The 14,954-nt window shown below is 41.1% G+C and overlaps 1 protein-coding gene across 1 annotated transcript; it reads right to left on the reverse strand.

Annotated features, from left to right (window-relative positions):
* Window positions 1–4,284: 4,284 nt before the first annotated feature.
* On the reverse strand, window positions 4,285–5,206 carry LOC116685018 (proline-rich protein 15-like protein A). The gene has a single exon (XM_032510320.1). The coding sequence runs from the start codon at window positions 5,174–5,176 to the stop codon at window positions 4,769–4,771; it is 408 nt and encodes a 135-aa protein (XP_032366211.1). The 5' UTR covers window positions 5,177–5,206; the 3' UTR covers window positions 4,285–4,768.
* Between the last annotated feature and the right edge of the window lie 9,748 nt (window positions 5,207–14,954).

Genomic DNA, 14,954 nt, shown 5'->3' on the forward strand with positions numbered 1-14,954 from the left:
CTGAGCATTAGAACTGATACTACTACAGTAGGTACTAGTACTTTGCATTAGAATTGCTACTGCTACAGTAATACTAGTACTGAGCATTAGAACTGATACTACTACAGTAGGTACTAGTACTGAGCATTAGAACTGCTACTGCTACAGTAATACTAGTACTGAGCATTAGAACTGCTACTGCTACAGTAGTACTAGTACTGAGCATTAGAACTGATACTACTACAGTAGGTACTAGTACTGAGCATTAAAACTGATACTACTACAGTAGGTACTAGTACTGAGCATTAAAACTGATACTACTACAGTAGTACTAGTACTGAGCATTAGAACTGATACTACAGTAGTACTAGTACTGAGCATTAGAACTGATACTACTACAGTAGTACTAGTACTGAGCATTTGAGCAACTAAATGACAACATAGCTTCACTCCAGATGTAGTGTAGAAATGAAGTGACCAGTATTACAGAGTAGTATAGGGAGATGTGAGGGAAGGAACCTTGTGCAGGTGACTGTTGAAAGGACCAAAAGCCATATTTGGCAAGACCAGTGGCCGAGACCGAGACAAGTCCAAATACCAGCGAGTCCGAGACAAGTCCGAGACTGAAAAACGGTCTTGAGTCCGGACTCAAGTACTAGCTCCAGCCCTGGTTATTCACTGACCTCATCTGCCTTGCTTGTCTGTCAAAGCACTTTGTAACAACAGAGGATATTTGACAGGTTTTTAGATGGAGTGGGGACTCCCCTTATGGTTTGAAGTGACCACAGCAACTCTGTGCAGACAGGGTAATGCTTCTTTTGAAATCTATTAGATTACTGACAGCTGTTATACTTGGTATGGATATACTGTAAATCAAAAAATACAATTACAAGATGAAATCATTTGCTTTTAAATTTAGACAAACTTTATTTATTAATAATTTATCTACAAAAAGAAATCTAAGCCCATACATATGCCATGCTTTGGAGCCAAGCTGATCACTTTAGCACTGGAGAAGAATACAATATCAACATGTTCACATTCATTTCACCCAGAATCAAAACTGGTATTGGTAAGTGGTATCAAAGGGACAGTCTGTAGTTTATCTGCACGTGATTGAACATTTTAAACCTGTTGAACAGGAGGTTTCTGGGTAGAACAATGCTGCCCTCTACTGGGCTTTGTTGGCAACAACACATGCATGTTAGCTGTCTGATGTGGTTGGATTCTAGACATGCAGTGTGATTGTCTTCTAGTGTAGAGAGTGTGTAGCTAGTTACTGATGCTGCTGATTTCAGCCTAACCAATTCAATTCAATTCAGTTTTATTTATAGTATCAATTCATAACAAGAGTTATCTCAAGACACTTTACAGATAGAGTAGGTCTAGACCACACTCCAGAATTTACAAGGACCCAACAGTTCTAGTAGATTCCTCCAGAGCAAGCAACAGTGCGACAGTGGCGAGGAAAAACTTCCTTTTAGGCAGAAACCTCGGACAGACCCAGGCTCTTGGTAGGCGGCGTCTGACGGGCCGGTTGGGGTTAGTGGAAATAACAAAAATTTAACCAGACTACATGTATTCCTTTTCACTAAACAATCATATGTATAAAGATCCACAGCTCCCCCAGTTGGACTAATACAACAACAAGTTGTCCCTTTATACACGGCCAACGAATGTTGCTGATTCAGGGTGAATTTAACATTTTACCAGATGTTGATTACATTACAAGACATGGACTTTGCCTAATAGAATTGTAAAATTTGCAGATGATACTACTGTGATAGGACTCACTGACAGCAATAATGAAACTGCCTACAGGGATGAGGTGAGTAACTTGATCATGGGGTGCCGCAGAAATAATCTGTCCCTTAATGTGGAGAAAACTAAGGAGGCTGTTATAGATTTCAGGAAGAACAAACTCACACATACACTTGTCTATATTAACAACTCTACTGTTGAAATTGTCAACACGTTTATTTTTTAGGCATTCATATTTCAGACTCCCTCACATAGTTGCTTCACATCAGGTGTCCCATTAAGAAGGCACATCAGAGGCTATATTTTTTGAGGTGTCTTAAGAAATATGGCATGTCTCTCAATTTTCTACAGATCTTTTATTGTTGTACAATTGAGAGTATATTGACAGATAACATTGTAGTGTGGTTTGAAAAGGGTTACTTCACATGACCTTAATATTCTGACAAAGGTGGTCAAAACTACATCTAAAATCATCGGCGTTCCACTTGAACCGCTGCAACCTATTTACTGGAAATGCAGTACTAAGAAGGCACGAGGTATTATGCGGGATTCTAGTCATCCTGCATGTAACCTCTTCTCCCACCTTCCATCAGGGAGACGTTTGCAGAGTATCCCAACACGCACATCACGTTATAGGGATAGTTTTTATCCTCAGGTAATAAGGTTACTGAATCATAGCACAGCAGGAAGGAGGGCTGTGGCCTGTACTTAGTCACTTAGTCCCTATGTCTACTGTGCTGTTTTAAAGTTTTAAATGCTATTTATGTTATTATTATTATTGTTATTATAACTTGAAACTTGAACTTAATACAAAAGATAAACCACTTTATAAGCTTTAGTACTGCAGCTAATGTCACAGCTAACGTGTCAGGGGATTTTGAAATATTCAACCAAGACAGAGTGTTTCAGTAGGTTTTCAAATATTGAAGAAGCTGTTGCATGGAAGCATTTTAATTGTCTACTTTTCAATTCAAGTCACTACTTAGGTATAGTACTGCTGGTGAGGAACATAGTAATAGTCAGTCCCAATGGCTCCCCAAGCTTCTGTCTAGTTTATATGTAGCGGGCCATTTCTCCCCCTCGACACTGGGATTGTTGGAAGAGTTATTGAAGAGTTGTTAGCTGCTAGTTAGTTAGCGTTCTTACAGGTGAATATGTTCATCCAGTTTATCTAAAAGGCATATTCACCATGTACTGTCTCATAACTTCTCTGCAAACTTTTGTGGAGCAGTGCAAACTCCAACAGAGAAGGTTAACCCTCATGTTGTCCTCGGGTCAAATTTATCAACCCTCTATATGAGAACTGTGACAAAAGAACGTTGAAAAAAGTGACAAATGTTGGAAAACCCACAAAAACGCAGGAAAAAAACAATCAACAAAAACAGAGTTTTTTTAAACGCTGAAAAGTGACAAAAACAATGTTAAAACATTGACTAAAACATGAAAAAATGTCCAAAAAGTGACAAATAATTTGAATGAAATTGACAAAAACGTTGACAAAAGTTTAGAAAAAAACAACAAAATGTTGAAATTTCAACCCAGAAAAACACAAAGTTGCAGGTCGACGGGAAGACAACACAAGGGTTAACCCTCATGTTGTCCTCGGGTCAAATTAACCCGTTTTCCTATATCAATGTTCTTTTTAATTACCCAAAACAACATGATGTATTACACACAATGCTCTTTGGCAAGTACAAATCTCTACTTTCATTCATTTTGGGGCGTCTTATTCAATTTTATAGCATTTGAAATGGTTTTGAAATAGTATTGAGTAAAAGTTGACATATTCCAGTCTGTGATTATCCATCAACATACAATCCTTTAATTTTAGTCTAAATAATTCCTAATTTTGGCTTTTTTAACTCAAAGATTAGGTATAATTTCCTATAGATGAGGTTTATTGACCATAAATTCCAAAAATAACTGTAAAACTAGACGAACATTGAAAAAAAAGCATCAAAAGTGTTGAAAAAAATTACAAAAATGTCAGAAAAAGTTTAAAACATCGTTAGAAAGCGTCAACTAAAGTGTCGATTTTCAATTTTGACGGGATGACGACACAAGGGTTGTATAAAGTTATTAATTTGACCTGTGCTTTTCCTGCTTTGTTAGTGTGAATTGGGTCTATTCGTGTGTCAATGTGAAAACTTCACTGTGAAATGGCCTTGTTTTAAATGTAAGTGTGACGTTTACCATTCTATTGGAGTTTCAGGAGAAATTGCAGGAGATATGCAAATATATGGATATGGGGCTTCAAGAGCGTTACCATCATGCAGCTGACACCAGAAGAAAACACATCCGAGGGTGAAGTTCAAGTTCAACACTTTATTGGCATGTCAACACAGTTGATTGGAATTTGTCTTGGTGCCAGTCAGGTTAAAGGAGAACGATGATTAACACGAAAATGTCTAACTGGTTGCACTGGCCAGTTTTGATTTTTAAAGGGGCTGTAACCCACCCATCCCCCCTGTAAATTACGCCTATTCTTGTAGACATACAGTGTATATATATGAAACTCATTATTTATCTCAAATCTAGATTTGAAGTAAATTAAGCTAAGCCATTTTTTGATTCTGAGTCTGAGTTCAAGGTGCTAAACAGTTGCAGTCTCACATGAGGTCCAAAGGTCCAAAGGTCCATGATCTGCTAGTTAGATAATCCATCCAGTAACGGAAAGGTCACAGGTTTGACCCCGGTACATCTAAACAACACACTGGACTAGGTGAGGATTGGAAAGGTTGAAGTTTAATTCCTGCAATCATCATAGTTCTATTATCAAGCAGATGATGCAGCAGCTGACACCCGTGGCCACTGGATGTTTTCTTTTGTAGTGAAGTGATTGGGAAAACCTCATCTTCTCTATAGGAACATTAACTATTTAGGCACATTTCACACAAGTTAAAGTCTAAATGTAACTTATTCTGATGAGTGTCTCAGTGGCCATTTTGAAGACGAGGCGAAAAGTGTTCCCAAATTTAGGCTCCATCAACTGACAACAATGGGAGAGAGATGCCACGAATGACACGCTTTAATCTCTCCCTACCGATGCATCCCTGTTCATGTTTAGTGTGTGTTCTGTTCCAGCCCTCTGGTTCTCATCTCTGGCAGGGTCACCTTCTGGAAACATCTCTGGGTTCTCCGCCAGACTGGCTCGCACTTTCTTCTTCTCCTTAAACCTCCCAGAGTGAGAAACCTTGACCTGGCGCCCTTTGCTGCCCGTTGTTTTATCCATGATCCTCTCCAGTCGGGTGTCCAGCTGAGAGTCCTGCACCATGTCCTCTGGGTGGGCGCCAGCTCCGGTGGCTGGGCTGGACCCATGCTGACCGCTGGAGGCGTTGGAAACAAACTCTGCAGGGATTTCATACAGAACCTTGGGCTGGGATTTTTTTCTCCTCAGGAAAGTCAGCTTCCACCAGGCTGGAGACGGCTCTGACATGATGGGTGAATAGTGGGATGGAGGGAGTGCTGGGGAGAGGGAAAATGGGACAAAATGGAGGTCAAAATAAAAAAGAAATAGGCTGGGTATAAGAACAAAAAACATTAAGAGATTAAAAAAGGAATAATCTGAAACACAAACACTGTATGTGCACGTCTCTGTCTTTATACGAATATGAACTGTACGTATTTCAGTGTGTGTTTGTGTGTGTGAGAGAGCACTTATCTATCTACCAATGGCACTGTTAATATTTCAGTGTAATTCAATAGCCTCCATATGCTGTGGATGCACACATGCTCGAGTTACCGTGTGTATTTGTGTGTGTGTGTGTGGTGTGTGTGGTGTGTGTGTGTGTGTGTGTGTGTGTGCGTGTGTTTCAGGTCACCTTTTATGTTCAGAGCTGATCTTTCCGGCTGTTTATTCAGCTTGTAGAGATGATCAGTAATGTTTGACATATAATTTATCTTGTTATATTATCCAAAGTGATCACAATATCTAGTATAGCAACAACAGAATTCACTGTATGGCCCAGTGCTTGTAGAGACCCGACATTGCCGCCATATGTGAAAGTGTAACATGTGATTGCTCTTGTAACAGCCTCCATCTTCTGTATTCAGGTTCTCCACCAGATGTTGAACCTGTTGCAGGGATTATCTCCATTCAGACACAATGAGGTCCAACACTGGTGTTGGTGTCGAGGTCTGGCTCTGGGGAATTATTTCTTTATGGAGCTGGATTTGTGCAAAGGGATGTTATGTTAAAACAGGAAAGTGACCAAAACTAAAATCAAGCTTCCCCTTGCTCCTGTATTCTAAGCTAATTTCCTGCTTGCTCTAGCTCCATGTTTAGCACACAGACATGAGAGTAGTCTACTCAAGTATGAGAAAGCAACAAAGCGCATTTCCCAAAATGTCAAACTTTAACAGGAACAAAAGGGTTGAGACCATGCTAAGAAAATCACCACAGTCCAAAACTTCCCAAAAGTATGTGCACAGGGGTGTCCACATACTGTTCCATTATTTGGGCAACTGTCCCAGCTGGCAGGCCAACTGGCTGCAGGTCAGCTGCTGATTGCCTTCTGGCCTGGGGCAAGTTTTTATAGCAGCTGAGCAAACAGAAACTAACCCATGTTGTTTCGTTGTTTTTCTTTCACTCTCTCTCTTTCTTTCTTTCTCATTCTCGTTTCATGAAGATGTGATACTCTGAGCTAGAGTAAAGCGGTTCATTGTTTGGCTCCCTTTGTCCCTTTTGATTCTATACAAATGTGACGTGACTGCGAGTATCAACTTTCTGGCTGCTCTGAGTTTGACAGTGATACTGTCCTCCAATCCCGAGCATGCATTTGCCCAATGAACTTTGCTTAAATGTAGCCAGCCAATCATGATGTGCCTACTCAAACACGTGCAGCCAGCGCAGTGTATAGGGCCGCGGTGTGCCGGTCTGCCACACCCTTTTCAGCGAGCAGCATAGTAGCGACAAGGCCCCCATAGAGTCCTCCACCTGTGCTTATAGAAATAGGGTTACAATATCGTAACCTTTGTTTTATCTCACACAGACTCCGACCTCTACTGGACTCTATGGGTACAGTAGGTGGAGTCAGATGAATCAACGCCCTGACGCAACATAATACCGACCCAACAACACTGATCCTGGCCGAATCAGCAGCCCAGCTACTTCTGAAAAACCAAGCCACCGCGTCAGAGAAGAAAAGGGCCCCTGCTCACCCAGGTAGAAAGCAAATTAACTGGTTAGAGCCACGGCCTAACATTGCAGGGGCCAATGTACAAGCAAAGACCCCCTGCACACAACATCCCTTAGGTCACCGAGAAGCACTGGAACATGTGGGTTTACAACACCACACCTCGGCATGTCCAAGAAGTATGAACAAACATGCCCCCCCATAAACTAAAAGGGAGCAGGCCACGATGCTCAAAGATCACCCCACCTAACAAGGCCTCTGACACTGCGACGCCACGTTCTGAGTGTGCACAGCTCTACAGTGGGAGGTTCTCTTGCAGCTGTTCAGTGCATCTGTTGGGCCGTGCGTTCCACATAACATGCCAACGCACTAACTGGGCAAAGCGAATGCAATTTGGCCTTCCTGACCCCAACCTGAAGTGGACTCCTCATCTTCTTGGGAGTAAGGGAGGGATTCGGTCTGAGAGTAGGCACGCTGCGATCACCAGGGGGCAACAAGCAACCGGGATGCACCAACAGGGCGGTCAGCACACACACCCTCTCAGCTGAGGTCAGTGCAAGCTGCAGGGCTGTCTTAAATGAAAACACCTACAGAGAGGAGCGCTTTAGATGCTCAGGCCAAGGCCTTGAGCACCAATGACAGTCCCCATATTGGAGAGGAGGCACAGACTCTGTTGGGATGTCAGACACTGCCTGCATCCATCACAGATCCTGGATCTCCATTGAGAGGATGTCCACCTCCCCGTGGGAGAATAGATTCATTGAGCAAATTCGATGTTCCCTGAAGATTTTAAAAAAAGGATGGCAGACAGCGGTGTCACTGAAGGACAGTATTACCCATAGAGTCCAGTATAGGGCGGAGCCTTAGTGAGATAGAACTTTCTTCTCCACTGAACTCTATTGCATGAAGGTGCCTCCTTGTCAGTTCCGTCTGCTAGCAGAAAACTGAAAAATGCCTAACAACTGCTGTGTGATGGGATGCACTAACAGCATGGCTATGTTAGTTAGGTTTAGGAAAAAGATCATGGGTGGTCTTATAAAAGACCAGTTTCTGTGAAACACATGACAAGAATGAGAGAGTTGGGTTTAGGAAAAGGTTGTGGGTGGGGTTATAAAATGAACGTTTCAGTAACACATGGGACAAAGACGGGACACAAACCCCGGTCTCCTGGGTGAAAGTCCGGTGTTGTTTGACCCCCCCACCACCCCAACCAACCTCTGTGGAATTTCAGGCTTTCATACTACTCGCCACCGTTGGCTCTTTATTACTACATCATGTTAAAGCGCTGCCAAGCTGCTACATACATTCAGTATGGTGACCCCTGTAGAAAAGTGGATACATAAACACTTCTTGCGCATCACAAGATTTTCCCCAAAAAAGATTTTCCCAGAGCCTGAATACGATGTATTGATGGACATTTGGTGGAGTATAATGGTAATCCATTAGACTTTACAAACTCTACAAAAATTGAAACTCATTCAAAAATAAGCAGTGTTAGTCAACTGGAATTGAATAAAAACTCAAACTAAACTTAAGACTTAACCCTCCTGGTGTCTTTGGGTCAAATTTGACCAAAAAGGTAACGTGGATGGTTCCAAACAACGCTCCTCACAAGTTAAATAAATAATCAGTTCATTACTTTCATTGTATTTGTGTTTTTTTTGTCAATTTTATAGCATTTGGAGAAAAAAACAATTGGTAAAAGAACTTAAAAAAAAAGTGTAAAAAAGAAACAAAAATTTCAATAAAAGTATCTAAAATGTAAACAAATGTAAAATAAAGTGACAAATGTGAAGAAATGTCCAAAAAATGACAAATGTAAAAAAAAAAAAAGCTTTAAAAATTGGGTGAAAAACCCACGAAAATTGCAAAAGGTTCCAAAAAAGTCGACAAAGTGACAAAATCATTGGGAGAAGACACAAAAGGGTTTAAAAAGATGACCATAACCTCGATAAAAGGTTTTTCATTTTAAATTTTGACTCAGAAAAACTAATAACAAAAATAATATTGCCTGTGCTTAAAAAAGCATTAATAACAATAAAATAGAAATAAATGTAAAGTATTTCAGCTTGTAAGGGCTGTGCTTAATGTCTTCATTAATTCATCGGTGTGTTTTGGGGGTAACGTGCAATCAACCAATCTGAGTGTCATCTCCCATTCCCTTTAACATCCAGGCATATTGTACTCACATTGCTATTATGATGTCGGATTTGCACCATGATATTTTTCTTTTGTAATATTTGGCATGTTTGTGTGTAACAAGCATGTGTACACGCTGTGCACAAGCCTAGGCCTGTTTTACTGATACGCTGTTAAAATAACAATGGGATGCTGCGATTATTGACTTTAGACCAGGTTTTTGCTGGTCAATCACTTCCAGCTGCCTCAAGATAGCAATACGCCCAGAATGCACCTGAACACACCTCCCAGCACGCCCATGGGCGCAAAGATGGGCACGTTTTTTTTATTTTAACAACGTGTGCACAGAACGGTCTTACAATGGAAAAGACACTTGCGTTGGGCTTTGCTGGCAGGTACTGTAGAATATGCATGGACTACTGGAATATGTAGAATATGTATGGACTACTGGAATATGTAGAATATGTATGGACTACTGGAATATGTAGAATATGCATGGACTACTGGAACATGTAGAATATGTATGGACTACTGGCGGCTGCTGGGCGGCTGTGGCTCAGTGGTAGAGCGGTTGCCTGCCAATTGGAGGGTTGGTGGTTCAATCCCCGCCCCTGCAGTCACTGTCAAAGTGTCCTTGGGTAAGACACTGAACCCCGAGTTTCCCCCGGTGCTGCGCATCGGAGTGTGAATGTGTGTGAATGTGTATCTGATGAGCAGGTGGCACCTTGTACGGCAGCCCCGGCCACAGTGTATGAATGTGTGTGAATGGTGAATGTTTCCTGTATGATGTAAAAGCGCTTTGAGCAGTTGTTAAGACTGGAAAAGCGATATATAAATACAGCACATTTACATTTACTACTGGGATATGTAGAATATGTATGGACTACTGGAACATGTAGAATATGTATGGACTACTGGAACATGTAGAATATGTATGGACTACTGGAACATGTAGAATATGTATGGACTACTGGAATATGTAGAATATGTATGGATTACTGGAACATGTAGAATATGTATGGACTACTGGAATATGTAGAATATGTATAGACTACTGGAATATGTAGAATATGTATGGACTACTGGGATATGTAGAATATGTATAGACTACTGGAATATGTAGAATATGTATGGATTACTGGAACATGTAGAATATGTATGGACTACTGGAATATGTAGAATATGTATAGACTACTGGAATATGTAGAATATGTATGGACTACTGGGATATGTAGAATATGTATAGACTACTGGAATATGTAGAATATGTGTAGACTACTAGAATATGTAGAATATGTATAGACTACTGCACCAGAAATGTTCAAAACTCCTGCATCCACTAGATTAAAATGAAATAGGCCAAATGCACCAGCACTTTCATACACAGTGAACATGAGAATGGACATGCATAGGGAGGATTAAAGCTGTTTAAAGCCAAACTGCATGTTCACTAAACAGCAGACCCCTGAGTATTACATTCACAGCCAGCTGGTTGAATTCTTCACTGGCTTACAGGTGAACATGTGCTTCAGTAATGAAACATGGACTGCTTCCTGTCCCACACTCAATGGTCAGATTTTAGTATAGAACCTGGTTGGGATACAGTGCCCTGCTTGCATCTTTGAGAAAAGTAAGTCATATAACTTATGTTGTCAGTTCATTTAAGCCTGTTGTTGTATTGGTCTATAGTGCAAATTTAAAAGTAAGTTAGCTAGGGATTCTGTTGTTTGTGTTCTTCTCCTGTTACCTAGGTTACACCTGGCTGTTGATTCGATATAATGGCGATTGTTGAATGCCCTCGCCCGTGTTTGCATTTTGGATGCATTATTTACATGCTAAAGTTACTATGCATTAAGATAATGTAATTAAATGTGGGTTTATTGTCATTTGCTAGCATACAGTATATACAATTCCTATGCGTTGTGTATGGTAGCCTTTACTATATTATAGTTTTCTTTGCAAAACCACACACACACACACACACACACACACATACACACACACACACACACACACACACAGCCACAGCAGAGCCCCGCCCATGTTTGTACTGTTGCTCGGTTGTAATAAAGCATCAACAGAGAGAAGTTGTCTCCGTCTGTGTGTTAACAGACACACCTGGGGCCAAGTTGGAACCAAAATCGTCTTTAAATCCAGTCCTAATCCAGTCCTCACTAACAAGTTTCAAATGATTTCACTGGAGTTATCGTTATCATTGTTCACATCATCAATACCAAATTAAATCTAATTGGATGGGAATGTACACATAATTCTCACAGAATCACAACTGAATTCATATCTTGCTACTTAGTCAGAATCTTATTAACGTGGAGTCCCAGTCTCTGTCACATTAATCATACATGGGATGTTTTAGGCCTATTGACAGACATCCATTTAAAATGTAGCCAATGGCATATGAAGAGTCTTTTTTCCATGTCCACTGAAGTTTCTCAAAGAAGAAGTTGAATCAGTACTTCTACTTTTACCAGAGCATTTTTTAACACAAGTATCTGTACTTCTACTTGAGTACGGGAAGTGAGTACTTTTGCCATCTCTGTCTGCTTGATAGTATCACATCTCCTGCCACTTGGAAAGCCTGCCATATCCTGCCATAACATTATTTGTATAAACATTTATTAAACTGAGATACTGAAATGAAACATTTTTCCTCTAGAGAAATGCTAATTATCAAGACAAAACCCCTAAAGTCCTGCCATACTGGCAGCACAGTTGGGTTCATGAAAAGATCGTGGGTGTGGTTATAAATGAACGTGTTGTTGGCCCATCCATCACCCCAACCAAACCAGACCCCTGTGCGGAATTTCTGGCTTTAATACTACTAGTTTAGTGTCTCTGCCCGAGTCCGAGGGTCAGTCGATATTTTCCGGGCCTTTTTATCAAGCATTTTTTAGCCTAATTCAGTGGGGAGAAGCCATGCCTCTCCAGCTTTCATAGCTGTGGGTGTAGGCCTGTGTCCTGCACTGGCTTGAGTGTGAGGTGCTACATCGTGTCTTCCCCATCTGTAGCGCAATTGTTGGCCTGTTTGTCAGCATGCAGACCCTGGGCAAAGGTATTAATTAGATGACCGAGACAAGAAAGTGTCCTATATGGGGTCCATGGCTTTGATTATGTTGCTGCCCACACTATTAGGCTGAGGGAGCTAAGGTGGATTTTTTTCTTTATTCTGATCCATTTGTGATCCATTCCATTCTGAATAAACAAACAACGCAGTTTACATGCTTCATCCTTGTTGCATTATTCATTAAGATTACTGTAGTTAAAACAACTCAGAATTGTAGTTGAGAAAGTCAGTTTGTGATGGCTCATGGTTGAAAATTGTGTTGTTTTATAGTGGGCTCGGGCTCATAATTCCAATTAATGTGTCGGGCGGGTTTGGACCAACGTGCACAGGCTTGGGTAGGGTCGGGCTTGGTTTTTTAGGCCCGATCTAAGCTTTACCGTTAATTTCACGTCATCTTAAAACGCTGCTGCGCTACGGCTCTGCCTGGTGCGCTGAGAGACACAGAGCCCAAGCTTCAATATTTTACAAGTCGGAGCGAGAACTGGTTGATTTTGGAGGATACAATGGTCCTGCATTAAAGTTCGAATATTGTAAACAGTGAGATTTCCATGTACTTTTGATCACATAGAGCATGTGTATACATAAATGCCGTGAAAGTATCAGGAACTGTGCCTCTAAACGGGCTGTCTACCTTCCTTAAGGTTTGCGATGTCACTATAAATAGATAGAAAGTGAGCTACAATGCAGTTACAGTCATTCCCCGCTGCAGTGACAGTGCAGAGACTCATAGAAGCAGATGTGGAATTTTTCGAAAACACTGACCAATTACAGTCTTTTACAGTAGACTGTTTTTTTTTTTCGGCAGGCGAGCTTAAAGAGACTGGCGGTAAAACGAGCATTTTCAGACAGATATTCAGACAGACATCCATCCATCCATCTTCATCCGCTTATCCGGTATTGGGTCGCGGGGGCGGCAACTCCCAGGGGACCCCAAACTTCCTTTCCCGAGCCATGGTGCCATGTGCATGTACGACAGCTAGTGTTTCCCCCCCCCCACACACCTTTCTTCAAAGCCTCACCAGTCATAATGTACACATTTACATTAATGAGATGACATTTTCATTGTGCATTGAATGTATGTAGGTGAGCTATGTACAGTAAGCTCAGTACAATGTCACAGCATTGTCACTGGCCGTTCTTTTTGAGGGGCAAGCAGAAAGTCCCAGTTTCAGAGTTCATTCGTTCCTGTTCATAATCAGCTGCCAGGCTGTCTCGACTAAAGTCACTCTTTGAAGTCCTCGTTCAAACCAATGATTCCCACTCCTTCGCTGGTTGTCCCCACTTTCTATGTTTTAGTTACGTAGCAGGCAGCGTGAGCAGTACCCTACAATAATGTAGGTGTGGGTAGTATGGGTGGGAAAGGTCTGACAGGAGTACGTTTTGACAGGCTGACCCTAATAAACACTAACAAAAACTTTGCTTAAAATGAGTTATTTGTTCATTTTGCTATTCACTAGATCACTACAAGTTAGCGGCTAACACACAAGCCAGCCTGAATGTGTAATTCAGTCACTGTGGCAGCAGCTGACCAAAGCTTCTTTCTAATACTGTTTACTGCAGCTGAACACAAGCCATTTCTGGATGAAATGACTGAATCTTGTGAAATAATGACTAATAATGAAAATCATTGCTGACACACATTCTGTGATGGCATGTAAAGTTTGTTTCTGTGTGCGGCTGGAGAAAGGACACAGAATGTCCAAATGGACTTGTATTGAAGATGTGCTATCATAAATACTATCACCTCTTGAAACGATGTCTCTTTCCAGCTGTGGTTGACTTCAACATTTTCGGGATCAATTTCCAGCCTCTTCACTCCAATCCGCATGAATTCAGCTTCTATCCCAAAAAGGCTTTGGGAAACTTCAGCTTCCACTGCCCTGTTGGCCTCTGTTATACTTCTGTCTATGCAAATGTAGCACTTGGAGAGCTCTGTGCTAATATGGGCCCAGTTAATATAATCTCACCTGGTGTTTTTAATCCCTATTTCTTCTCTAGAGGGAGTCCATAATCCATTCCTTATCCAGAACTACAACAGAAGTGAGGTTACATCTGAAGTGAGTGTGTTTTAAGCAGTCAGACCAAGTAGTGTTTCCCAAAGGTAGCAATAACAAATCCATTAAATACAAGAAGTGAGAGCTAAGATGAGTTGTAGATAGTTCACAGCACGACTACCGTCCCTCTGTTTGTCACTTATTCTAGTCCTCTCGAGTTTCCTGTCCACATCCACTCCTCTGTTCTCCTAGTGCTGAGTTACGGTGCTGTGGTTGCCCCTCCACTTACACACACACACACACACACACACACACCACACCCACCACACACACACACAACACACACCACACACCACAACCTTAACTCACCATATTGACACAATCTATACCTTTAACTCTCATGTTGTCCTGGGGTCAATTTGACCCGTTTCCATGTTTTTTTTTTCACATCAGAACTATGGGAAGTCAAAAATGTCAACAGGCAACATTGGGAAAAAAAAGCAAAAAAATATTGGAAAGGTGACGAAAACTACGACGAAAAAAACACTAGAAGTAAGCGTCAAAAAACGTTGGAAAAACAGGCTAAAATGTCAAAAAAGTGACAAAACGGCGATAAAGGGACAAAAAATGTTGAAAAAACCCCAAAAACATAGTACTTTTTTTTTTGAAAAGCACAAAACATTGAGATAGGACAACCGTGTGTTTTTCATGTTGAGGGAAAGACAACACCAGGGTTGAATAACCTTTACCTCAATACAGATGTAATCTATGCCTAAAGTGGCACCCTTTTAACCTGACTATCATCAATGAGGCCTTTTGATTATTTCTATGGTCATAAACCAGGTTATCTTCTTTTCTAATAAT

This window comes from Etheostoma spectabile, unplaced genomic scaffold (genome assembly GCF_008692095.1).
Source record: "Etheostoma spectabile isolate EspeVRDwgs_2016 unplaced genomic scaffold, UIUC_Espe_1.0 scaffold00569462, whole genome shotgun sequence".
Lineage (NCBI taxonomy): Eukaryota > Metazoa > Chordata > Actinopteri > Perciformes > Percidae > Etheostoma > Etheostoma spectabile.